A 26,788-nucleotide genomic window follows, 5' to 3' on the forward strand; every position below is an offset into this window, starting at 1 on the left:
ATTTTTTAACATCCGTAAAAGTGCATAAAGATGGGAAAATAAAACGGTCGCTGGACGTAGCTTTTTGGGTTTTTCCAAAAAGTCCACTAAAGTCTAAAGTAAGTAAATCGGTACAAATTTCATGAGACTTTATTTCATCCTAATTATCACAGTCTCAAATAAAGCATCTTCTAATCATTTTCTCCGTATTATTATTCAAATAACAAGAAAATAAAAAACAAGGCTGTATGGTTTGATACCTTAACCTTTATTGTTGGAAAATGGAACTAATACGGTTTTGTCACTGTTGTCAATGTCAGTACTGTTCATAGATTTTTTAGTCTTTAGTGCTGTTGTTGTATTACTGATCTGTGATTGTAGTTAGGAAGTTGTCCTTACTTATTGTGTCACGTTCACTAAATTTTAGTTTAGTAGTGGGTCGTCGACGTTGTGGATGTCATATTTAAAGACGTCAAATATGGAGGAGGAACGTCTCTTTGACGAGAGAGTTTCTATTCGAGAGTCTGCTCGACCATTAAAAAAGTATGGAAGCACCTGTAACCACATGAAAAGGAACGAGGAATACATTAAACATGTTATGTCTAAAGGGGACACCTTGCAAGGGATCGCATTAAAATATGGTGTAACTGTATGTACCACTCTAAAAAGTTAATATTTCCCAAGATTCAGAGAGCGGGCAGTTGAAACTTTGTTGTATTTGTTTTAGATGGAGAAAATAAGAAGGGCCAATAGATTGTTCGCTACGGACAGTTTGTTTTTGAGAGAATATTTATTGATTCCGGTGACCAAAGATTCTCCTTTTTACGAAAATGGGGAACGCGTAACCGAGCTGCCTCCCCCGAATCATCGCGCCTCCATAGCAGGCATGCCAACTAGAAACAGTTTTTCGCCTGGAAGCCCCGATGAGAAGAAGAGTTTTGACGAATTCCTGAACAGAGTAGACTCATCATTGGCTGACATAAAGCGACATGTAGAAAAAACAAAAGAAAACAGTGAGTGAGTATCTCAACAGTATATTTTTAGTAGGCAAAGACAAATATGAAAAAGATTATTTAAAAAAAGTTAAAGATGTTCAATATTTGAAGTGCATGCACGGAACTAAAAGAAGAGACTAAAGACAAAGAAAAATAGATTATATTTTGTGATTATAATTAATAGTTCATAAAAACTCCAATTAATTGTCAAAAGTATATTTTATTCCAATTCTTAGTTACATATTCTAGAGATCTAAAATCATAGGTTATAAAAGCAAACACAGTTTGTACCTGGTGATAATGTTATATGTACATATACACAAGACGCCTGATAACATTATTTGTTTTAGTATTTTATCTGTGCGCAGTTTACGTTGTTTTTATGTAACTTTGACCTTAATCCTTACTTATCTACTTTACAAGCTTTAAATAGGTCTTATCAAAAATACTGTTATCTTCTTTTGTTAATTGTAAAAAAAGTGCATTGTGCGTAGCATCCTTAAATTTCAGGGACAATGTACACTAGGCTCTTTTGAATATACCACCCATGCCAGTGACCTGTCCACAAATTATTTTTCTAAGGGTTCACAGAACTGAATGTAAATTTTTAAAATTTTTGGCATAGCTTGTAGAAAGTAATTTAATTAAATAATCAGGGACTAATCATAATAATCATCTACCCCAAATATAATGTGAAAGAAACAGACATAAAAATTAAACCCACAAAAAGCAAAGAAACCTGTGTATCGTAAGATTGCTTTGCCTGAAATGGGAATTGATTCCACAAACATCACTCTAGCATTTAGGAATCATACGAAAATGACTAATTTAGAAACTGTCACTATACCATATTTTAAAGACTTCTAATAAACTAGTAGTCCCGCAGTAGTCGAAATTCGACTATAATTAATTGGAATTGTAAGTTTGTACACTATTATGATTGTATTTTATACTTCTATAATCACAAATTTCGCCAAGACTACATTATAAAAAATATTAACAAAGACAAACAATATTTAATCTATTCTCAATTTGACAACAGACGTCAAGAACAAAAGTTTGACAATAAATAGTATGCATGCATGTGTGCGTCAAATACATGGTATGTAGTGTGTGTAATGTTTTCTTTATGATTTAATGTATCTTTTATGCATTATTTTAAAAAAATATTAGCATTGTGCACTTCTTTATATTCTCTATAAGTGTGGAAAACTTCATACTCCTCCGTCAGCGCAATTTTCATAAAAAGGGATACAAAGTTTTTGCTTCACGTATTAATATATAGATATTATAACGAATTATTAATAAAATCATTGGTACATGGTACATGAAAAGTGGGTGTATTCATGTTAAAACTCGTTAAGTAAGAAAAGTATTCATATGTTGATTTTACATGGAAAACTTTCTTAAAAAAGCAAGTTGTGCAAGTCTTAATTGCTTAAATGAATAATGTGGGACAAATTTCACTGCGTCTACTGACCGTAAACTAGGATTCCATTCTACATGTACTACAGTACTATATTAAAATAAGTTAAAAATCTGTTCCATGTGGATACTGTGATACTGGTTTATAAATATGAAAACTGAAAACTGAAAACCATCTCAAACCATCCAAACCATTTCTCAGTAAACCATCTGCTATTTTACATGTTCATGAGAGTGCTCATTTGAGCACCATCTTCTCCAGCAAGTTAACAAGGTGCCTCTGGTTGTCTCTATTTTAGGTGTTTTTTTTTTATTGCTTAAATGGGTGGACGAGCTCACAGCCCACCTGGTGTTAAGTGGTTACTGGGTCCATATACATCTACGATGTAAATGCGTCACCCACCTTGAGATATAAGTTCTAAGGTCTCAAGTATAGTTAGAACGGCTGTCCCGCCCTTCAAACCGAAAGGCATTACTACTTCACGGCAGAAATAGGCAGGTGACTTTGTGTCATAAGGTCAAGGTGTGGTCAGGAGGCGGTGAGCCTAGAGTACTGATAGAACACTATGAGAATGTTTTCAAAATTGTACGTTTATTTCAAAATTTTATTACAATAAATCTCAATAAACTAGAAGACCCATCATCGGAGAAGAATCGTCACTGTTTCCCTTTAAGCTGCAAAAGCACCTTTACAAGCTCTCTTTGGACAGTATAATCTTTGCTATGGGGAAATTTGTCATTGAAAAGTAGTGCAGTTTATGCTGTATCTATGCTTGATCAGAGAAATCTAATACTTGGGGAATGTTTCAGTAGGTGCATATGCCGTGCCATAATGGATGAACTCTTTAGTCCTATCATTCCTTGCGAGCAATAATAATATAATAATAAATGTGAATATCTAATTTCCTTATATGGTTACAATTAATTTCAAATCAAATACAAGTTAACATGTGACTGATAAGATAACAATATTCCATAGTACATTCTCATGTAAGTAGAAATGCTTAGTTGGATGAAATATCTGTTTTATATAGATAATTTTCGACCTTTTAACTTATATTCTAGTTAGAATTATTCATATTTTCAATGAAAACCTAGGTGGTAGACCGCCTAGCTTACGAAAATTAAAAGTATGTTACGTAATTATATGAAATAAGTTATGTTGGCAACATCAAACTTCTAGAACATGAGTCTTGGTGTTTTTGCTGTAATTGTTGGGGATTGTTGATGATGACGAGGTGGACGCATGATTGAGATATGAAGTTAATGTCCCAGTCGTGCGGCTGCTGTACCGTTTAGATATTACATATCTGTAGCAAGATAGAAACAGGCATTATGGTAGGGCCATTGATACATATTAATGCAAAAAAATGCTTTCTCCAGTTTCATTACACGGTGCATGTTTTTTATTAAGAAACATTCTTACTTGTTTCGTTTTTTATTTGAATTGTCATTTAACCAATAGACCACAAACTCTTCAAATACGGATTGCAGAGTGCTTCAAGCATTGCAATTTTCACGAGAACCGGTAACAGTTCACCAATAGACCAACATCAACCTATTTGTTTACATTGGCGAAATTTTTTTTTAGAATCTATTATAGTTTTAATATGTTTAAGAACATTTGTTTCCATCGTTTTTCAATTAGTAAAACATGGTTATGATTTAACAAATGGGGATGCTCCTTATCAGTCAAATTTTATGCCATGTCGATTGAGATTAGTGTTCCCAACAAAAACTCTTATAATATTAACAAATCATGAACACAAAATTACACTAAATGCTTTTGTAATAAATTAATTACAGAAATTTTTACGAACAGAATTATTACAGAATTAGCCTGACTGTGTAATTTCTTTTGTTTACATCTATAAAAACATAAAAATCCTTTTAAAGCAAATAATGAGCATGCAAACAAAAAAATTGACAGTACGTTTTTACGGTCGTCTTGTGATTAAGCGTCATTCAAGGTCGAGGCGACCATTCTGACTCTTTCTAATTCCGTGTCACATGACCAAGCGTTTTACATACGGTGTCCAATAGTGACCGCAACGGTACCTGTTCTCTGGTAACTGATGACACTACTCTAAGAAATCTTATATGTATTAGTTTTTGTTCAATCCCCGATGCTTCTCCAGATAAGTCCTTTTTCTGGTCTGAAGAGAATACTGCGGATTATCTGCCTCCTTGCTTTTGCTTGCGGTGTCTCTGGACTCTCGTCCATTTTAATGCACGAAAGTGAGACTGGCGCCATCAGGAGGCAGCGTATTAACGTCAAGCCATGATGCTCAACCCACTGAGTTTCTCGCCAGATCTTCTCAGTGGGCCGCGTTTCTGCGAAGCACGGCTCTTGCTAGGGTTCGTGTTAGCAACGTCGTCAGGTTTGAGCCCCGTGAGCTCACTTACTAGTTAAGGTTACGCTGAAATAGCCTCTCAGGGCTCTCAGCTTAGGTAGGAAAAAGAAAAGAAAAAAAAGCTGAACGTATGCAACAAAATAAAAATGTGTAGAGATAATGTAATAAGTCACAAGACTATCCACTTGTGTTAACAAAAAGAAAAGATTTCATTTGTTTGTTTTCAAAGTCATACATTTCGCCTGCGCTGTGTTAAACGAGAGTCGTTGCGAAGGAGGAAAGCTATTGATGTGGTTTTTTTCTGAAGAAAAAAACTAATATAACTAATTGAATGCCACCGATATAAGAAAGTAAAGACAAGCACGATTTTCAGTTTTGTTGTGTAACGGCTGATCAATGACGCATGCCTACTTTTAGGCAGAAATAGGCTGGGTGGTAGCATTAGTACGTGCGATCTCGCGACCCGGTACCGGTAATTAAGCAATAAAGCGCGTTAAAGGTTCACGATGTTAACAGTTCTTACATTAGTAATTCAGATAAGATAATACAAATTGGGGGAGACTTAGGCACTACTACCTAAGGATTCTATTATTACGGACGAATAGGGGAGTAGTAGTTCAGAGAGGTCGGTCACATACCTCTATCGTGGTAAATAGCCAGATAGATTATTATCACGCAAGATCATCTGGCATTGATATTGCAATCTGTGCATGTTAATGGTCCCTACCCTATACTACATATCTATGTACAAGTTTACTTGAGGTCTGTTAACAATCGTAGCATCAATGAAAATAATACCTTAACCCCTTGGCTTAAGCGTTGTATCTCGCGAAAGCAAACTGTCGTATAAAGGGTCGTGACTTGCGGCATATTCCGCGCTGTGACGTTCGTTCGCTAAAAATAATGTCCTTTGTGTGTCTTGATGGTTTATTCCGGTCCGAGAAATTGAAATTTTCTAGTGCAGCATTTGTACAATGACAAAATCAATCGTGTTGATGTATTAAACCGTTTTGCAAATGCATTTGGTATTCCAATCTTATCGCTTTTGGGCCCAACATGTGATTCATGAGTTTATCCGCTCTATTTTGTCTGAAACTATATCCCGTTGATATTTGCAGCAGATTCCGAATAGGCTAATCATGAAGCCGAAGACGCAAAGTCAAGAAGTGGCAATGAACTTGATTCTGAGTAATCGAACACACACACACACACATTAAAAGGAGCGTTAACCTTTTGTCCAGACATTCAATAACATTATTTTGATGCATTAGATTTGTTATCTGATTTTCAGTAAGTCTACAATGTCTGAAAGATAAAATTTTTCTTTAACTTTTTCACAGCTGACACCGATGTGACGATCTCTGTCATTTTCGCACAAGTTACAGGATTTCGTTCGATTTATTTCGGCTAATTTAGTTTGTTACATAGATCGGTATCACTATTCTCCCATAACATCCTATCACCGGTAATTACATAATTTAGTTTAGTATTCTTAGTTTAGTTGATTTAGTTGATTCTTTTTCTTCTTCTTTGTCGTTTCCTCATTACTGAGGGTCGTGACCACCTTGGTCCAGTTTTTGCACCAGCTTCCTCCAATGTTGCCTGCATTCGGCCTGCCTAATGGCGCCCGGGACGCTGGTGTTTGTGGCCTTCTTGACAATGTCCGTCCACCTGGTTGGCAATCTTCCTCGACATCTCTTTCCTTCCACGTGACCTACAACTATAAATTTTTCCAAGTTCTCAGGATTCTGATGTTATTCCCAGTTGATTGGTTGTTTACATTATTACTTGAGTGGACGGACAGTCGTAAATTAGCCTGTATCTTTCGTGCCTCTTCGATTGTACACAGTCACGGAAGAATGCCATGAAATTTTTTATTTGGCAATTACAATTGTCAGAAGAGCGAACTAGCTCATTGCACACCTGGTTTTACTTGGTTACCGGAGCTCATTGCTTAGTAATTGCGCATGTTCCAATTTTGGCGGTTTCGATTTTTACTATACGATGTTATTTCTTCATCGCGGAAGCCCCTGGTAAACATGCGTTAAGTACGTATTTCATTTAAAAAATCTGTACCTGCTACGGGATTTGAACACCGGCATGGTCGCATCGCTTGATGTGAGCAAACCGGGCGTATTATCCTTTAGGCCACGACGAACACTTCTTAAATACACTCCTAAGTTACTACTGGCGAAGTGACACTTGCACTAATGTCATCTCTATAATGTCACAGTTCTCAGATTTAGATATTTATAAAATACTAGCCGTACTCGCCCGCTTCGCTGGGCATTTAAAATTAACATTATTTTTTATTGTCATTACTATTAGGGAGTCCAACACTCATATAACTATACTGAGTTATATATGCTCGTTGTAACTATACTGAGATCTTAGAACTTATATCTCAAGGTGGGTAGCGCATTTACGTTATAGATGTCTATGGGCTCCAGTAACCACCTAACACCAGGTGGGCTGTGAGCTCGTCCACCCATCTAAGCAATAAAAAAAATATTAGCCTATCCATTAAGTACATGTATTTTCTACATGGATACCAAGTTTCAAGTCAATCAGATGCATAATTCAGTAGTTATAACGGAACATCTAGTATAGATTGCTTAATCTCCAACATTAGAAAAACAATGAAAAATCTTGGAAAATATAACTAAATAATTTTTCAGAGGCGCTAGGATAGATAACAGTAATGAGGGCAAATTGCGCGTGGGTTGGCCTCATCCTGTTTTTAATGTATTAACAAACTATCCTAGTGTCATTGTCGTGAATGCTCGCTAGTAAACGTGTTAACATTCAGCCAAATTTTTCCAAAAATACTTGAAATATACGTTGTTCGAGAAAAAAAGTGAATGAAAATATCCTTGAAATGGGCCGTTTGCCAATGTAGTCCATTTTGTTCAGATCTTTTATTCCAAAAGCCGTCGGCATATAAGCGCGGTGTTTGTTTAACTGCCATTGTCTTTTGTAAAATACATCCATTTTGAAGATTATAATTGCTCTAATTAACCGTTATTTTTAGAACAGCCGTTGTACTGCAAAAACTGAGACCTTAGAACCCGTGCCTTAAGGTGGTTGGTGCTTATGTTGTAGATGTCTATGGGCTCCGGTGACCACTTAAAACCAGGTGGGCCGTGAGCTTGTCTACCTAGCTAGCCAATAAAAAAAATCGGGTTTAATTTCCAGTTTTTTATTGTCATTGTATTAGTTCAGACTTTTCGAATGATTTACAGTTTTCGTGGTCACGGACCACTCGTCGAAAATAATAATATGATAACCATAAAAAAAAAACGCGAAAGTAAATCGTAAAATAATTTTTAATTACGACTACGACTCGTGAAAGCCGAAAGAGATTCTAATATTTAGTTCCTAATACAAGTCCTGAAAATACAACGTCACATTTTGCAAGGAACGAAACATTAATACATCAATTAATTTGCATTACCCAACGCGTATTATTACTGAATAAATATCAAAGAGTCTTGAGAACTACACTTGAATTTACCTTGGTAGAGATCTCTAGACTCGCTTTTAATGTCGCCGTTGATTCGGAAATATTTCATTACTTGTCACAAAACGATAACAGATTTAGAACACGGATGTTCTTTCTTCTTTATTTGAAAACATTTCAGTGACGTTAATTGTTTTCAAGAGTTCTTATGTTTGATTGCAAGCCGTCCATTGTTCAATGCTAATGCGGGGTGACACTTCGCAATTTTGATTATATTAAATTTATTTTAGTTACCAGTACATTAACACGTTGCCTGCCATGTAGGTCACCGGTGCCCTACGCGCCGCTCTGGAGTAATTACGTCGATTTCTATTACTAAACCTCTGGATTGTCTAACTTTACCTTCTTTCTGTTTTTAATGTTTGATGTAGTCTTTTGGGTTTCTTAGAAATTTATTCATTTCCAGTATATTCGAATTCCAGTCTACCAGAGTCTACTAGATATTCCAGAGCCTTAATAAGAAGATCGAAGAGATAAATCGACATAATTACTTCAGTGCGCCGCGTAGGGCACCGGTGTCCTACATGGCAGTCAAAGGGTTAAGTGTAGCAAGTGAGTAGGAGTTGAGCTAGCGGCTTACAGAGTACAGATTAGTGGATGTAGTCAAGATTGAGGTGTGAAGTTGAAATCTCGAAACTGTTGTCATAACTGGTTGTCGTACTCTTGATTCTGGAAAGCATCAATGCACCTCGCGACAGAAATAAGCGGTGGAAGCTACCCGTGTGAGCTCCCAATATAAACAGTAGGTACGAATATCATCCTCATCAAACCAGTGCTGTTCCAGAGGGTATTTTCAACGCAGCTGCTGACTTAGGAATACAAGGAGATTCGGTTTTACCGTAGCGCTATTGTATTATGCTCCTCACATTAGTTGAGGTACATTGTTGAGTAGGTACTTTTCGGAAGGTTTTTTGCGTGAGGGCAGTCTCCACGTGAGTGATATGTACGAGGTCTTGGAGAGAGTTGGCTTAAACGTTTTTTTGACGTTGACGATTATTATAAACGACCATATTGATGATAAAATCGATAATAAGCGTAATGGTTGTTTTAAATATAGGCATGTTGGTTCCCCTTTACGCTCATAATAGGTTATAGCAGATATTATCGGCGGGAAAGAAAACAAAATAAATTGTTATCGGCCCATACATTTTCAACGATAGTAGGGCGTTTTGGGAGTCCGCACGGGTAGGTACCACCTCTCGGCCTGTTTCTGGGGCAAATCAATTCAAATCAAAAAAATTTTTTTTAACGTAAATGAAAGTAGCTAGTCAGGTCATAAATTCTGTCACATGTTTAATGTAAAATAATTGAAACAAGTTTATTCATTATGTAACCATTCATATACCAAAATGAACTTAATAAAACATAGATTCTTATGAAACTAAAGTTTATTCAAAATGACCTCCTTGATTTTGAATACAGGCCTTCAATCTGCGCGGCCAGTCGTCTATCGCAGCACGAACGAGGTCCATGTCAATATCGGCGGCTGCCTTAATCAAGGATGTCTTGAGTGACTCCAAATTGGGATGAGGCTTTGAGCACGCCTTTTCCTCCAAGTGTTGCCATATCTTGTAATCTAACGGATTCAAATCTGGACTGGAGGAGGGCCAGTCTTCGTGCCGGATGAAGTCGATTTCACGCGCCGCCAGCCAGTCTCGTGTGCTCTTCGCTCTATGAGCTGGCGCCGAATCTTGTTGGAATACCCAGTGCCTGTTATTGAACATGGTATGAGAAACAGGTTCCACAAGGTTCGTCAGGACTGTATTTTCGTACACAACTGCATTCGTTTTTACACCTTTCTCACAAAAATGTACCTCTGTTAAGCCCCAATAAGAAACTCCCAACCATACCATGAGCGAGGATGGAAAATGACCTCGTTGGACACGCGGAATACGGTTGCTCGCTTCTTCACTACTGTGTGCGTACACCTTATCATTTTGTTTGTTGTAGCTCTCTTCTACGGTAAAAATGTTTTCATCCGAAAAAAGAATTTCCCGATATTTTTTTCCTGCGTACCGCTTCAACAAAGCGCGGCATCTCTTCAGTCTCAGGTCCATTAGACGAGCATTCAAACGATGTCCTGTTTTTCTTCGATATGCCCGAAGCCCTAAGTCTTCATTTAACACCCTTTTCACCGTGGTTCTGTTTTACCCCATCTGAAGGGCCAACAGTTTCTGCTTACGTTTGGGATTTCTTTGAATTCGCGCCTTCACAGCTTTTATCACTGCTGGAGTCCTAACAGACCGAGGGCGACCACTTCTTGACCTGTCATCTACACTAGAGTCTTCATTGTATCGTTTGATGGTACGATAAACGAATCTTTTGGTTATATTCAAATTTTTCAGTATGTTAAAAATTTGGATTGGCGCGTAACCGCAACGATGCAACGCAATAACTGCAACACGGTCTTCTTTAAGCGTCCACTCCATATTTAAAAATGAGTAAAATTCTAAAAGTATACTATTTTTATTTTCATGAACAATTCGAAATTCGAATTCAATAAACTTTTTTGTGGCCAGCATTCTAAAAGAAAAGTTTTTACTGTGTGACAATACTTATGACCTGACTATGTATATACTTGTTGGACGTCAAAAAGAACTACCGCCAATTCACAAAAACTAGCCTCCGTCCTGAGAAGAACTGGCAAGAAACTCAGCGGGAATGTCTTTTAATATTAGATATTTTTTTAAATATTCATTTTTTACAATGAGTATTGTTGCAGCCGTTGGGTAGTAAAACTGAGACTTAGAACTCATGTCTCAAGGTGGGTGGCGGCATTCACGTTGTGGGCCGTGAGCTCGTCCACCCATTAAGCAACTAAAAAAACACTCACGAAATGCATGTAATATGAAAGTTTAACGTAAATATATTTGCAATAAATATGATTGGAATTTGGATACCATTTGTTGCCAATAAACATTTGTAATCGTAATCACGAAGCAAGACAGTTCAGTACTTTCGAAACACACGACTCACGTGTGTAACAGTATTATTGAAATCATATAGATAGCTAAATATAAAATTGTAATATTTATGTTGTGAAGTTTTTATTAGCGAGAAATACAATGATACAACACTACATTGGATATTTTAATTTTCGAAATAAATAATTCGTTGTCGAATAATTATTAAATTATTTTTTTATTGTTTCCAATGTAAGTATTCTACGTTGATACACGAGTATTTGTAGTTTAAGAGAAAGAGAGAGAGATTTATCTATATATATAAAAATGAATTGCTGTTCGTTAGTCTCGCTAAAACTCGAGAACGGTTGGATCGATTTGGCTAATTTTGGTCTTGAATTATTTGTCGAAGTCCAGAGAAGGTTTAAAAGGTAGATAAATATGAAAATACTCGGAATTAAATAAAAATAACAATTTTGTTTTCCCTTTGATGCCCCCCCCCCCCCCCCGTCGGACGGATTCCTTTTGTTTTTTTTAAGTTTAATTTGTAATAAGTTTAGGTCTTTTATTTATCGATTGAGGCACTACGAAGTCTGCCGGGTCAGCTAGTATGATCTAAAAAAGATTCCGCTTAAAACTGATCGTTGCCGTATCGTAACAATTACATGCTTATGCTTTTGATGTGAATGACTTATACGTTGGTAGAGTAGAAATAAGTCATTAAGAGAAAATATTTATCGTTTTAGCGAAGTATAAGTTTTTTGCTAAGATTTGTCAAATGAGCAATGTTTAGCGTTATTCGACCAGCCTTGAACAACGTAAAGCTTAGTAAATTTCCTTTGAAAATTGTTTGTCGATTCATACAACTCACAAAAGACTTCGTGATCGGAACCGCAATATGGTACACTCGGAGATATGCAGTCTAACGATACAGTCAAAATAAAATTTGTGGTTAATTGGTGATTAGTTGATTGATTTCGAGAAATTGATGTTTTTTGAGTTGTTGAAATTGATGTTTTTTGAGTTGTACTGGTGGTAGGACCTCTTGTGAGTCCGCACGGGTAGGTACCACCGCCCTGCCTATTTCTGCCGTGAAGCAGTAATGCGTTTCGGTTTGAAGGGCGGGGCAGCCGTTGTAATTATACTGAGACCTTAGAACTCATATCTGAAGGTGGGTGGCGGTATTTACGTTGTAGATGTCTATGGGCTCCGGTAACCATTTAACACCAAGTGGACTGAGAGCTCGTCTACCGACCTATGCAATAAATTAAATCTAAGTTCATTTGGTTTACCATTTACCTTTACCCTGAGTTTATCTAAAGTCTCTGGTTGATGCCGAAAAACAGGCGCCAATTGATTTCTTAGAGGCCAGTATTGTTTCTGTTATTTGTAACAAATACGGTCAAATGCATTAGAAAATTTAGAAATAAAATAGTACACCAAGTTCCCATTACGTCATTCATGCCTCCTCAATAAATAACCATCAGCGGATATTTGAAATGTTGAATCTTTAATATCATTTAGAAATAAACGTTCTAAAGATGACAAAAATCTCAAATTATTCGCAAAAAAAATTAATAGAAAATTTATATTTTTCGTAGCAAAGTGATACACAAAAAAAGGAAATGTTACACATTACGTCCATCGAATTTGACTCTCAAATTTATGTGAAATTTATAATCTTAGATAATACTGTACATTTTGCTTTCTATGAACTAAACAAAAACGGGTTTTTTGTAAGCTTCTGTATTGAGGTAGGTGAGAATGACTTTACGGTGTTAATGATTTGCCTGTGTCCTTGGTTTTTATCTAAGATGAAGTCCATGGCTACGGAAAGTCGAATATCGATGGATTATTACGGTTTGTCGCTGTGATGGTGATGCGAATCATGGCCTCATAAGTGTTTCGGTTAGACTTCGTTTACGGGCTTGGAGTTTGGTGCGGGACACCCCATAAACCGACGTGTATACACATAATATGTACCGTACACGCGTCTTGCAAAAGAGCAACAAGGTCACGGATGACCGCACTACCTGACCTACGCTAATTATGACCTAGTGGCGTATCCTGGGGGTCAGAGATGGCGGCGCATTTAAGAGCGATTCCGAAAGTTCGCCGACCGACGAGACGTTAGATTGAGGGTCTTGATGCTGTCGCGTTTTCTAAAGAATTCTGAAAGGGAAAGGGGGCGAATATCGCGTCTAGCCTAATCGCAAAACATCTGCTACCAAGATGATTGTAGAGAAACACTTGCTAAAAATTAGGTAGTATTCCTAACGACGGATGATGGTGTAGGGTAATTCGGAAGGAGACGGGCTTTTTCCTACCTAAGCCTTGAGAGGCTATATCAGCCGAACCGAACAAGTAGGTGAGCTCACGGGGCTCAAATCTACCGAAGTTGCTAACACTGACCCTAGCAAGAGCAGTGCTTCGCAGAATCTACTACCGGATCGTAAGCGCGACCTACTGAGAAGATCCGGCGAGAAACTCAGTGGGCTGTGTCTGTGGGTTAGCTTACTCGCCGAGCCCTTCGTCGCAAGCGACGGGTTCGACGAGAACGATGACCGGTGCTTGAGGTACCTAAAAGCATCGTTAGTGGATCGGGAGGATCCGAAATGACGTGGAGACGGGCCGTAGAAGTGTTGGCTTTAAAGTAATCATCTACACAAATTATTCGCGGTCTATTTGCAACCTCCCCTTCGAGATATATTTCAAATTTCATTTTTGTCTGAAGGTACTTTATTTTTTCATGTTCATGTATTAATAATGATGATTGGGATTGTTCTTTTTTTATTTGGAGTAGATAATGGCTTATGTAATTCTTGTAAGAAGTACGTAATGCTAATTTCTCGGTTTAATTAACCGTAAACAGATTCGATTGTCATTAAAATTATCTCGAATCGATACTACGACGTTAATGAAGCCAGTCTGAACGTAATGGAGATAATAATACCTATCTTATAAATATTGCAAGTCTGACTTTGCTATAGGAAGTGATAATTCCATTATCGTAAACAGTTAGTGGCTACATTGTTTTCTAGTATGTCCTGTGACAATTGTCGGTAGGGTAGCACCTTCGTAAGCAATGCTAAAGTTATGCTCCATAAACGTTGTTGATTTGATACGACTTTACATAAAAGTTAGTGTATTTTGTTGATCGTAAAACCGGTTACGGAATGAAGAAATTGTATACATATATTACGCGACCTTGTAACAATCTATTTTTAACGTAATATTAAAGTTATCTTAGTTTATAAAATACGTTAGGTTTGGTCATTTGAATTTTAGATTCTTACCGAGATATCGAAGTTATTTTCCGACCGCCGATTGGGTGTAATATTTGTCGATCATTTCGATACTTCTTCTGAGTCGGTACATTCAGTTCTGAAGGTCGTGTCTAGTTTGATGATAACTGTTCTCTCATTGCAAAATTTCTTTCCACGTGTCTCTTATCTTCGGCTGGCCTAAGTGCTTCAGGTATGAGCATTTCTGTAACTGATGCTATGTATTAGTTTTGATCAAGAGTAGGTGATCCATTACTTAAGGCGCATACTCCCGGCAGGAATTGGAAGAAGAGGAGGACTTCGGTCTTTCTCTTCTCCCTCTTGTTCTCTGGAGGCGCCGGAGTCCGAAATAACCCGGCTTGTTACCCCCTCTCGACTGGGTATCCGTAAACGGATTAGCCAGAGTTAAAAAAAAAAAAAAGTGTGTGTGTCCGCTCCGACGCACGACTGGAGTTTACTGGATATAAAAAATTAAACGAAACAATACGAGAAATAGTTCTATATTACGACAACACGATACACTACAGATTATTAACAAATTAACGAGACACAAAACAAACGACTAACAAATATATGAAAATACAATAATGAGAGAAACGCGCGATCAGTACGAGGCTTTGTGGCGGACTGCCGGCGCATGTACTAGCATGTCACACGAAATGCGCATAACGCATTTCGTGTGACATGCTAGTACGATTTTGGTCCCCATAATTTTCATACCCCGGGCCTATATATGTAAATCGATTCTAAAGGAGTAAACTCCAATTAAAAAAAAAGGTGATCGATCCACTACTTGATCTTTTCTTGTTGAGAATTTTCAGGTTTTCTGGGAGCAATGCATCCTATGTAGTTTCGATCGATACATCAGAACCAAACTGTCACAAGTCGAAATCAGTTTTAAAGTGCAATATCTTATTTGAAATTAGTTTGGAAATAGAGAATTTGTTAAAGAGAATACTCGATTCCAAAAATAGAAACAACTTTTTATTTGTAACGTTGCCAAATGAATCTCACGATATTTAGTTTTCTGAAAAAAATATATGTCATTGATACCCAATATCTAACTGACAGTTTATAATTTTGTGCACGTTCAATCGAGACTTTTGAAGCATTTTAACACATGAGGTATAATTTCTTAGTCGTGAGAGTGATACCGGGTATATTATTTCAGAATGTTGTCCGCGAAAAACTGGTAATCATACATGTAAAAAGGTGTGAACATTAAATAAATAAAAGCGGAGAATAATAGCCGGACTAGGGACAGGTAAAGAAATAAAAGAAATTTGTATTATATTATGTAATTTAAACATTTCTAGCTAAGTTCATATTTTTTTTTTTTTTTATTGCCCTTGTAGGCAGACGAGCATACGGCCCACCTGATGGTGAGTGGTTACCGTCGCCCATGGACTTCAGCAATACCAGGGGCAGAGCCAAGCCGCTGCCTAAAGCCAAGCCGCTGCCTAAGCCAAGTCGCTGCCTAAAATAACGTGTGGACTGTTCATAATAACGTGTCCACTGGAGAATGGACTGCATCATAATGCGATAAATTAATGAAAATAATATCAAAATTTTTTTGTTAGCCTTGAAATTGCCTATCGCCCGTCGCGGGCGCTGAATTCTTCAATTATTCGTTTCATGTTTTTAGGTTAGAAACGTTTTTTATTAGCCGAAATGATGTCTCGAGGTCATCGACCGCTCTCCATTGATAACGTTATACGTCATCGACTTTGTGGTCGGTCTTGTTATAACGAACGGATGTCTTTGCCGGGCAACATTCTTGCATTTCATGCTAGCGAAATTTTTATTAGTTCATTTTGGCAGTGGAAAGCAAAACTTTTAATATCAAACGTCTGTTAATTTTATTGAATATTATTTTTCCGGTAACGTTACGTTGTGACGAAGGAAGTTTTGAAGTCAATGAAAATGACTTTAAAAGATTCCGTTACATAAATATACAGCCAATAAAAGATATAGATAAAGAAGCCTTTATTAACAAACAACCTTAATTCATATTTAGGTACATACTATTCTTTTTTTTTTCTTTGCCTTTGACATCGGCTAAGATTGTTTTGCTTTCGCATAGGCCTCCCCCAAATCCTGCCATAAGTTCCGGTCGTGGCATTTCCTCTTCCACGTAAAGCCTTTTACGTCGGCTACCACATTTAGGCAGCGGCTTGGCTCTGCCCCTGGCATTGCTGAAGTCCATGGGCGACGATAACCACTCACCATCAGGTGGGCCGTATGCTCGTCTGCCTACAAGGGCAATAAAAAAAAAAACCTTTGTAGCGGTCGTCCTTTTAATCTTTTTCCCTCTCGAGGGTACCATTCAGTTACTAATCTAGCCCATTTTTCTGTTTTGCTTCTTATTAAATAAATATTTATAATAAATAATAATAAAGCCAATAGAAGGGTCTTAAATAAGTCGCGTAATTGTTGAGTGCATCACCTCCTCCGCGCGTCGTGTTCCTCAGTGTTGAGAATCGTGACCTTTACGGAGTACATACGTAAAGGTTTTCTTGGGAAAATTGCTAGTGGTGGGTGGCGTCCTTCCACACCATACTTTCAGAGGCGATTTAGTTCCTCTGGGCTACTGAAGCCCTAGTTCAGGTTGGTTGATCGCTGCCCGTTGCTAGGCGTTATAATTTTACGGCTGGGTAGGTAGCATACCGACGCCAACCCTCCTCTTTTCTCATCCGGGCTCGGGACCGGCACTGGCAGAGTTAAGTACATCCTTCCTATTACTGCCGTGCAAGGAGTGCACCATACATACTATTATGCCCAATGGGCAGGCTCGCGGGCCACCTTGCCCTGAATGGTTGTGCTCTCACTTTAAATATGCTGTAACTAAATTAAGTGCTATAGTCTTACAAGAAGTTTCTATTTATATAGAAACAATATTATTATTATTGTGTTGTTCTGTATGAAACAACACGTGTACAACATTGTGCTAGTGGCCCAGATTTGTATTTGGGCACGTCCAGAAAATTTTTTCACTATTTTTGCAGTTTTTTGAAATAACAATTATTGTATAATAGGTCTCCCAACTCGGTAGTATAATATTCCTAGTCCATAACCTAGTCAGGCCCGACCAACGCCCATAGACAAAACTAATTCGGTTTCTCGAGGAATCTTCTTAGCGGGTCGCGATTCCGATCCGGTGGTAGATTCAGCGAAGCATCTTAGCAAGTTAGTAAGTCCTCCCAGGTTGAACCCTGTAAGCTCTCCTACCACGCATAGTTAGAATAGCTCTTAGGCTACCAATGCGAGTATTGCGAGTACTGATCAATATGTGTTTACGCCTTCCAGGTTCGTGAAGGATATAGATGAGGGTTACGTGAGGCACAGGCCGACGGCGCGACTCAGACAGTCCGCGTCTATGGGCGCTTCGTCGTCTTACAATGAAGTAATACCGCCTCCCTTGCCGCCTCCGCCCGTCTCCCTCACCCAGGGCAGACGCGTCGACTCCTCGCTCAGACGGCTGGAGAGGACACACGACGACCTGTTCCAGTTGTAGCGGCAGAAACAGCGCAGGTAAACTGACCTAAATTAAAATAATGGGATTGTTTTTTTATTGATAAATTGTGAGAGTCTAGCAGTAAGCATGATGACCACGACCACTCTGCCAAGAGTGCAAACGACTGAGAAGAAGCAGTAGATAAAAATTGTTTTGTAATCTGAAGAATTGAAGGTGATTCCTATACATCTCATCGTACCTACATCAGAATGCCATCGTACTGTCCGTAAAACAGAAAGAGTCCGTAGAGAGAAACTGTCTACCCTCTTTCTAGTCCGTTTTTGGGTGTTACCACTGGAACTCGATAACTCCCCATGACAATATAAACTTACGATTGGTTGGGTTTTCTATGAAAATCAAGCATGATTGCACCCGGCGATAAGAGCATTAGTATATTTACTTGCAAGTCGTGGTAGCTATCATACAACAGAAACAATTTTTTTTAAAACTCGATTTACGCTGACCGCATTTTCTTTCCATACATGCGAGCTTCAAACAATATTCGGACCGTCGCGGCGTCGTTTTAGCGACATTCATACATTCATAGCATTCTATTTCTGCCTTGAAGCATTAAAACGTTTCGATTTGAAGGGCGGGGCAGACGATGTACTATAGAACTGAGACTTAGAAGTCACGTCTCAAGGTCGCCAATGCCGCCACCCGCATTTATGTTGTTAATGCCTTTGGGCTCCGATAACGAGTTAATATCAGATGGGCCGAGAGCTCGTCCGCCCATTTAAGCATTAATAAAAACTAGTGGTCCCACAATTATAGTCGAAATTCGACTATAATTAACTGAAATTGTAAGTTTGTACACTATTATGATTCTATTTTCAAAGACTATTAAACTTCTATAATCACAAATTTCGCCAAGACTACACTATAGAAAAGTATTAATAAAGACAAACAATATTTAATCTATTCTCAATTTGACCACAGACGTCAAGAACAAAAGTTTGACAATAAATCAATATTTAGTATGCATGCGTGTGTGCGTCAAATACATGGTAGTGTGTGTAATGTTTTTTTTATTGATTTAATGTATTTTTTAGGCATAATTTAAAAAAATATTAACATTCCGAACTCCTTTTCTATATTCTCTGTAAGTGTGGGAAATTACATACTCCTCCGTCCGCGCGATTTTCTTAAAAAGGGATACAAAGTTTTTCCTTCACGTATTAATATATAGATGCTCGATCGTAAACCGTCCTTTTTTCGTTCTTTGTCAGTCTTAAAATTTAAATAAAGAATGGCATCGTTATTCCTATTGTAATCGATGTGCGAACTGGCCTATAGACACAAACCACTGAGTTTTTCGCCGAATCTTCTAAGTAGTTCGAGTCCCTGATCCGGTGGTAGGTTTTGTGAAGCCCTGCTCTTGCTAGAGCCAGTGTTAGCAAACGCTCTCAGTTTCAACCCCGGGAGCTAACCTACCAGGCAGAACGTAGCTGGAATAGCCCCTTAGGCTACCAGCGAATAGGTAGGGAAAAGAAAAAAGAAGGAATTAGTAAAGAAACGCAAGCTGAGTTCCACCTGCGGCCCATTTGCTGTGATCCAGCAAGGGCAAGCAACGGCATCACGCAGAGTTCTTCTTCGGAGCAATTCTGCTTTGAAATCTGCGAGAACCGTTTTCGAATACATTTGAAATTTCGACCTCATTTTTTTATTTTTTTTTATTGCTTAGATGGTTGGACGAGCTCACAGACCACCTGGTGTTAAGTGGTTACTGGAGCCCATAGACATCCACAACGTAAATGCGCCACCCACATTGAGATATAAGTTCTAAGGTCTCAAGTATAGTTACAACGGCTGCCCCACCTTTCAAACCGAAACGCATTACTGCTTCACGGCAGAAATAGGTAGGGTGGTGGTACCCACCCGCGCGGACTCACAAGAGGTCCCACCACCAGTAATCTTTCAAGGTATCTGAGGCTATTCACTTTAAGGAGTCTAGTCGAATGTTCAAGTCTACCCTGCCTAGTGCAATAAAAAAAAAGAACACAAAGAAGATACAGTACGCGAAATAATCCAATCCGACCTAACCTAACATTCGACCCGAGAACACCCGATCGAGTTGTTTCGTATAAAATTGATTTAAAAAGTAGAACAATGAAAAGACATACATGTCGTTATTTTTACATCCAGGCCAATCGATAATACGTGTACAGGGCTTATCTGTGTCCCCGGTGAAAACGTAAACCGAACGAGTAGGTTTTATTAACCACTTTTATCCTTGAATAGTTTTTGATCGATACGCGTCCGTCATCTCGACTCGATCAGTGGGTAGACACGTAGCGTGTTGTTAGTCAGCTTTATTGCTGCAACCACGCCATTGACGTCAGCGCGTGAGCTGTTTATTTTATTACATATTTTAGATGTGAAAAATATATTTTGTTTTTGAGCGAAGCGCTCGTTAAAAGAGTAGGTACGCGGTTTCTATTTTGCGGAATTTCTTAAACTTTCTTACTAGTGGTTGGAGGACCTCTTGTGAGTTCGCATGGGTAGGTACCACCACCCTGTCTATTTCTGCCGTGAAGCAGTAATGCGTTTCTGTTTGAAGAGTGGGGCAACCGTTGTAACTATACTGAGACCTTAGAACTTATACCTTAAGGTGGGTGACGCATTTACGTGTAGATGTCTATGGGCTCCAGTAACCACTTAACAACCAGGTTGGCTGTGAGCTCGTCCACCCATCTAAGCAATAAAAAAATACTAATAATTGGAAGTTGTTAATTTTACGGAGAAAACGCGTTATTTGTTAGTTTATCTTGTGCCCTACAGATTTAGCTTTAGTATATTTCTAAACACGCAAAATTCACTTGCACGAGAAACTGCTAATATTAAAACACATGTATCACATCTTCTTCTTCTTCTTCTGAGTCGGTCTCTTCATTGCTGAAGGTCGTGTCTAGTTTGAAAAGTTGACCACTCGATGCATTATACTATCCCACGTCTTCCTGTCCTCGGCGGTCTTTATAGCCTCTGTTATTGGCAGGCCGGTGAGCGTCTTTATTAGATCAGACCAGCGGGTAGGTGAGCGCCCGCGTAATCTTCTCCCATCAACCTGACCAACTACCATAAGCTTCTCTAAGTTATCGGGGTCTCTGCGGGCGATTTGACCGAAGTAGCTGAGAATACGTTGAAAGCAGATATGCGTCACATAGCAAAACACAAAGTCATCACAACACTCATATCGTCCGTAGTTCAATAAATCGACCACAGTAAATACAAAGATAGCGTGCAGTGCAACTTATATATTAATAAACATCATTTTGCTGGAAAAGACCAGCATCCTATCGTCTCAATCCGTATCAAAAAAAATGAAATTTTATAATGTACAATTTTATTAGCGGATTTACTAGGCTGCACTAAAAGTATCGGGAATGGAATATTTCCACTGTTCCTGTCATATTAAAATCTTTTTAATTGAAAACTCCTTGGTTTTAAAAATCGAATACCATTTATTTATTTAAAAAAAGATTCTCGGTATTGTCACGAGGTTTTGTCAAACTTGTTTAGTCGTTGAGAAAATGGAATTGACTCGAGAAAATTCAAGAGCGATGATTTATTATGACTTTCGAAGAGGTTTAACACAAAAACAGTGTGTTAACCGGATGATTTCTGCATTTGGTGATGAAGCCCCATCCAAAACCACAATTTATCGCTGGTTTGCTGAGTTTCAACGTGGACGTGTCAAGCTCAGTGATGATCCCCGTCAAGGTCGTCCAAAAACTGCAGTCACCCAAGAAAACGTTGATGCTGTGCGTAAGCTGATTGAGGAAGATCGACATGTGACATACCGCGAAATTCAGGCAACTTTAGACATTGGCATGAGTCAAATACAAATAATCTTGCATTAACAATTAGGCGTAAAAAAGTTGTTTTCCCGATGGGTACCGCATTCGCTCTGTGAAGAGCAAAAAGCGGCTCGCGTTACTTGGTGCGTCAGAACTCTCGAAAGATTCCACGCAGGATCCTCAAATGCTTATACAACATTGTATCAGGTGACGATTCCTGGATATACGCGTACGAACCCGAAACAAAAAACCAGTCACGAGTTTGGGTGTTCGAAAATGAGTTAAAGCCAACAAAAATTGTTCGTTCACGGAGTGTTGCAAAAAAAATGGTGGCCACGTTTGTCTCCAAAACCGGCCATGTTACGACTATTCCTCTTGAGGGACAAAGAACGGTTAATGCAGAATGGTATGCTAGCATTTGTTTGCCACAGGTCGTTTCTGAACTCCGTAAAGAGAACTGCAACCGCCGCATCATCCTCCATCACGACAATGCGAGTTCTCACACCGCGCACAGAACAAAAGAGTTTTTAGAGCAAGAAAACATAGAATTATTAGACCATCCGCCGTACAGCCCCGACCTAAGCCCTAATGATTTTTATACTTTCCCTAAAATAAAGAATAAATTGCGTGGACAGAGATTTTCATCACCTGAAGAAGCTGTGGACGCCTACAAAACTTCCGAACAACTTCCGAATGGAATGGTTGCTTCAATGATTGGTTCCATTGTATGGAAAAATGTGTCAAATTTCGCGGAGAATACTTCGAAAAGCAATAAATACATTTTTAAATAGTAATGTTGTGTCACTTCGTTAATTCCCGAAATTTTCAGTGCCGCTCTCGTAAATTGTCCATTCGTAATAAATAACTATGAACAAAGCACGGTCATCCGGCCCCAATCCGGTCACCGAACTCGTCGCTTGCGACGAAGGGCTCGACGAGCGAATTAACCCACAGACACAGCCCACTGAGTTTCTCGCCGGATCTTCTCAGTGGGTCGCGTTTCCGATGCGGTGGTAGATTCTGCGAAGCACTACTATTGCTAGGGTTCGTGTTAGCAACGTATTCAGGTTTGAGCCCCGTGAGCTCACTTACTAGTTCGGCGAATCTAGAATAACCTCTCGAGGTTACTGGAATAAGTAGGAAAAAAAAAGAATAATGAAGAACCGCGTAGAATTCGTAAGGTGAGAACACCGAAATTCATATACATGTCGCACCGTGAGTCTTTTTTTGTGCTCTACGTTTCGCTTGTAACCTAAGGGGCTGTTCCTGCTACGCTGTAGCTAATAGGTTAGCTCGCGGGGCTCAACTTCAAATGGTTTGCTAAGACAGGACCTGGCAAGAGCAGTGCTTAGCAGAATCTACCACCGGATTGGAATCGCGACCCAGTGAGACCATCCGGCGGGAAACTTAGTGGATTGTGTCTATGGGTTAGTTGGCTTGTCGAGCTCTTCACAATGATCGACGGGTACGCCGAGCATGGTGACCGGAGACACTTGATTTAAAGTAGAATACCTACTTTTGACAATGTTCCGGGCAGCGCAATCAAGCGACGGGTTCGACGAGAACGATGACCGGTGCATGAGGTACCTAAAAGTGGATCGGGGGGATCCGCAATGACGTGTTTTGGTCGACGTCGACTGCTTTACATTCGGTCCGCAGGATCAGGAATGTAGTTACCTGTCATTATGCAATACGCAATTGTATATACTACTAGCTGTACCCGTCGGCTTCGCTGGGCATTTAAAATTAACATTATTATTTCTCACCCCCGCAAAGATTCTGATCATTAACGCCCCCGCAACTGGTGTAGGGAGTCCAACACTCATATAAATATTAGCCTATCCATTAAGTACATGTATTTTCTACATGAATACCAGGTTTCAAGTCAATCGGATGCACGGTTCAGTAGTTATAACGGAACATCCGTAAAAACCACTGTAGATTTATATATTAGTATAGATTGTATATGAATGCGTTATCTAGTTTCGTCTCGTAACATTTGAAGGGTCCCTCGGTTATAAATCCCGTGGGTCACATGTTTACCTTTGAATACTGTTTACGTTTTCAGGTATGCGCGACTCGAGTGAATGCGATCCGCTATTGATATCGTATTGATATCGCAGCGGGGTCGCAACGGTCGCCGCGACGATCCGACGATCGCGCAGTCGACCGCCACTAAGCCTAACGGTGAGTCTGGTGAAAAGGACTATGGAATTCAACGATAGAATAAATATATAAATATAGTTTTTAAAAAAAAGCACGCTTCAATGGAAAGCTGTACTGGAAGTGTGTGACTTTGGTCATAGTAAAAAATCATTAGAAGGGTCATCGGTCCTTGATACGTGAGCAAATATGATCTCCGACCACTTGGAAACGTACGTTGAAAGATTCCGTCACAAATGTACAGACAGGACAACTTAATGAAAGCGTATTAATAAAAACATTGTCGTGTCTAAAGCAAATTTGTATGTTAAAATCAAAATTTCTGTACTGTGATTTAAAATGTTCGTAATGTGAATATTCGGTATATATATAATTTAGCACTAGCACCCCTAGTGGTATCCGGGATGAACTATACAGTGTTATGTTTCTAAATATATAATAATATGTATATAAATTATATGAAAATATTCTGTAACATTATCGACTTCTAAAATTAAGTTAATAGTCAAAATTGACTTTGAATGTATTTTCTAATTTTATTAGTAAATCAATTAAAAAAATATGAATTAATACAGTTGAGAATATCGGAACACGTACCGACGGATGAAAAGCTATTTGGTTTAAGGGACATTTGACTTAATACGCGACATTTATCTTTGTAATTAAATGTGCGTTTTATTTGGTACTAGCGACCCGCCCTCACTTCGCTTCGGTAATATTAAATTTTATTATTGATAGCTTGCCGTACCGCGGGTGACATCATAAGCTACCTATCAGTGAAAGTCTCGTCAAATTCGGTCCAGCCGTTCCAGAGATTAGCCGGAAAAAACCGACAGACAGACGACAAAAATTGTAAAAAATTATTTTGGTGTATATACCGTATATATTATATTCATAAAATATACATGTAGTAAAAAGCGGTTATTTAAATATTACAAACAGACACTCCAATTTTATTGTTAAGTATAGAATACGAGTAGCATCAACAGTTCTACATTGTTAATTGAATTTCAATTAGGTTTACTTCATTCAATAAATAGCTAAAGAAGTTTATTTTTGTAATTATATTTTTTCCAAATTATAAACTTTAAATGGTTCTCATGTAAAGTTGCAAAAATGTCGCTTAAACCAAATAGCCATTCACTCGTCGATATGGTCACTGACTCTTCGGATGTGTCAACGTAGTCTCGATAAGTTACTAAGGCAATATAAATGTTGTTGTTTAATCTTAAGGTATATTTTAGATGTATGATAATCGTCTTTTCTTGTTATTCGGAATTTGTTTCTGAAGTCAATGAAGGATTATCGTGTTAATTTTGAAGTACCCTCTTTATTTAAGTGGCTTGGTTCGACTATCGAAGCTCACGGCACGCTGTGAGCAGTACATTTTTTTTTTATTTTTATTGCTTAGGTGGGTGGACGATCTCACAGCCCACCTGGTGTTAAGTGGTTACTGGAGCCCATAGACATCCACAACGTAAATGCGCCACCCACCTTGAGATACAAGTTCTAAGGTCTCAAGTATAGTTACGACGGCTGCCCCACCCTTCAAACCGAAACGCATTACTGCTTCACGGCAGAAATAGGCAGGGTGGTGGTACCCACCCGCGCGGACTCACAAGAGGTCCTACCACCAGTAATAACGCAAATTATAATTTTGCGGGTTTCATTTTTATTACACGATGTTATTTATTCCTTCACCGTGGAAGTCAATTGTGAACATTTGTTGAGTACATATTTCATTAGAAAAATTGGTACCCGCCTGCGGGATTCGAACACCGGTGCATCGTTTCAACACGAATGTACCGGACGTCTTATCTGTTAGGCCACGACGACTTCGTGGCTTGGTTCGACTATCGAAGACTCAAGCCACGTTGTGAGCAGTACATTGCCTTCTTAGTATTGAATCTACGATTGTACTGATACAAGGTTCGTTCTTAAAACTAGAGAGAATTATTTTACTAAACGATTTAACTGCAGCTGAAGTATGATAGTTATGATGGCGTTAGGTACCGTAGATTGGGGGGATCGGGACCTTTTCCAAATCCAACACAAATTTTCAGTGGTTTTTCTTACTAATAAAATTCAATTTTTATATGCGATGCGTTATTATACATAGCTCATTACAAAATATACACAAAAACGGAAAAATTTAGCTTGACCCGATTGACCTTGGCTTTGGGGTGAATCAAGTTACGTATGTACGGGGACAAGAGAGTTTTTCGATAGGGCTGGCACTCTTTAGTTTTTAGGTAGATATCTAACTTTAGGGAATTAACTTTTTAATGTCTTTAACTTTAATGACTAAATTAATTAAACACTAAATAAAAGTCATTTTCAGTTCAACAAAGTTAAATCTAAAAACTCAACAAAAGTATTGTGACATCCCAGATTTGTCCCTAGAGTTAGCTCTAGTCTCTATTCCCCCCAATCTACAGTACCAACTTGAAAACTTACAAAATGAAAAATGTAAACTTACAAAATGAAAAATGTTCTTGGATGTGCTTATTGAAAAAGAAGGTTGGAAGTTGGAAGTCGTCGTGGTTTGAAGATTCAAACGCACGGCTTACTCATATTGAGAGAAGTGATTGTGACAAGGAAGGTATAAAATCGATTTAAAAAAAATTGAAAATTTGTTATACAATTGAAAAACAGACTTCTAGTCTCAAGATAGATGGAATTCAAGTTATGATCTGTGTGGGCTATGCTAATCACTTACTATTAGGTGGGCCGGTATCTCGTTCACTCAACAATGCAATAAAAAAAAACCCAATAAAAACAATAAGGGTCAATTCCCACTGAAAGAGCAGCGGCCGGCAGCGTCTTTTTGAGGCAAAATATTACAAACTATTTT

The 26,788-nt window shown here is 38.5% G+C and overlaps 1 protein-coding gene across 1 annotated transcript; it reads left to right on the top strand.

Moving 5' to 3' along the window:
- Positions 1-311: 311 nt before the first annotated feature.
- Positions 312-25,685, top strand: red (LysM peptidoglycan-binding domain-containing protein red). Its single transcript, XM_028175623.2, has 4 exons — positions 312-628; positions 707-996; positions 17,767-17,991; positions 23,840-25,685. Exons 1-3 carry the CDS (start codon positions 434-436, stop codon positions 17,972-17,974), a joined length of 693 nt encoding a protein of 230 aa, XP_028031424.1. The 5' UTR covers positions 312-433; the 3' UTR covers positions 17,975-17,991; positions 23,840-25,685.
- Positions 25,686-26,788: the final 1,103 nt, after the last annotated feature.

Source organism: Bombyx mandarina, chromosome 25 (assembly GCF_030267445.1).
Source record: "Bombyx mandarina strain Sakado chromosome 25, ASM3026744v2".
Classification (NCBI taxonomy): domain Eukaryota; kingdom Metazoa; phylum Arthropoda; class Insecta; order Lepidoptera; family Bombycidae; genus Bombyx; species Bombyx mandarina.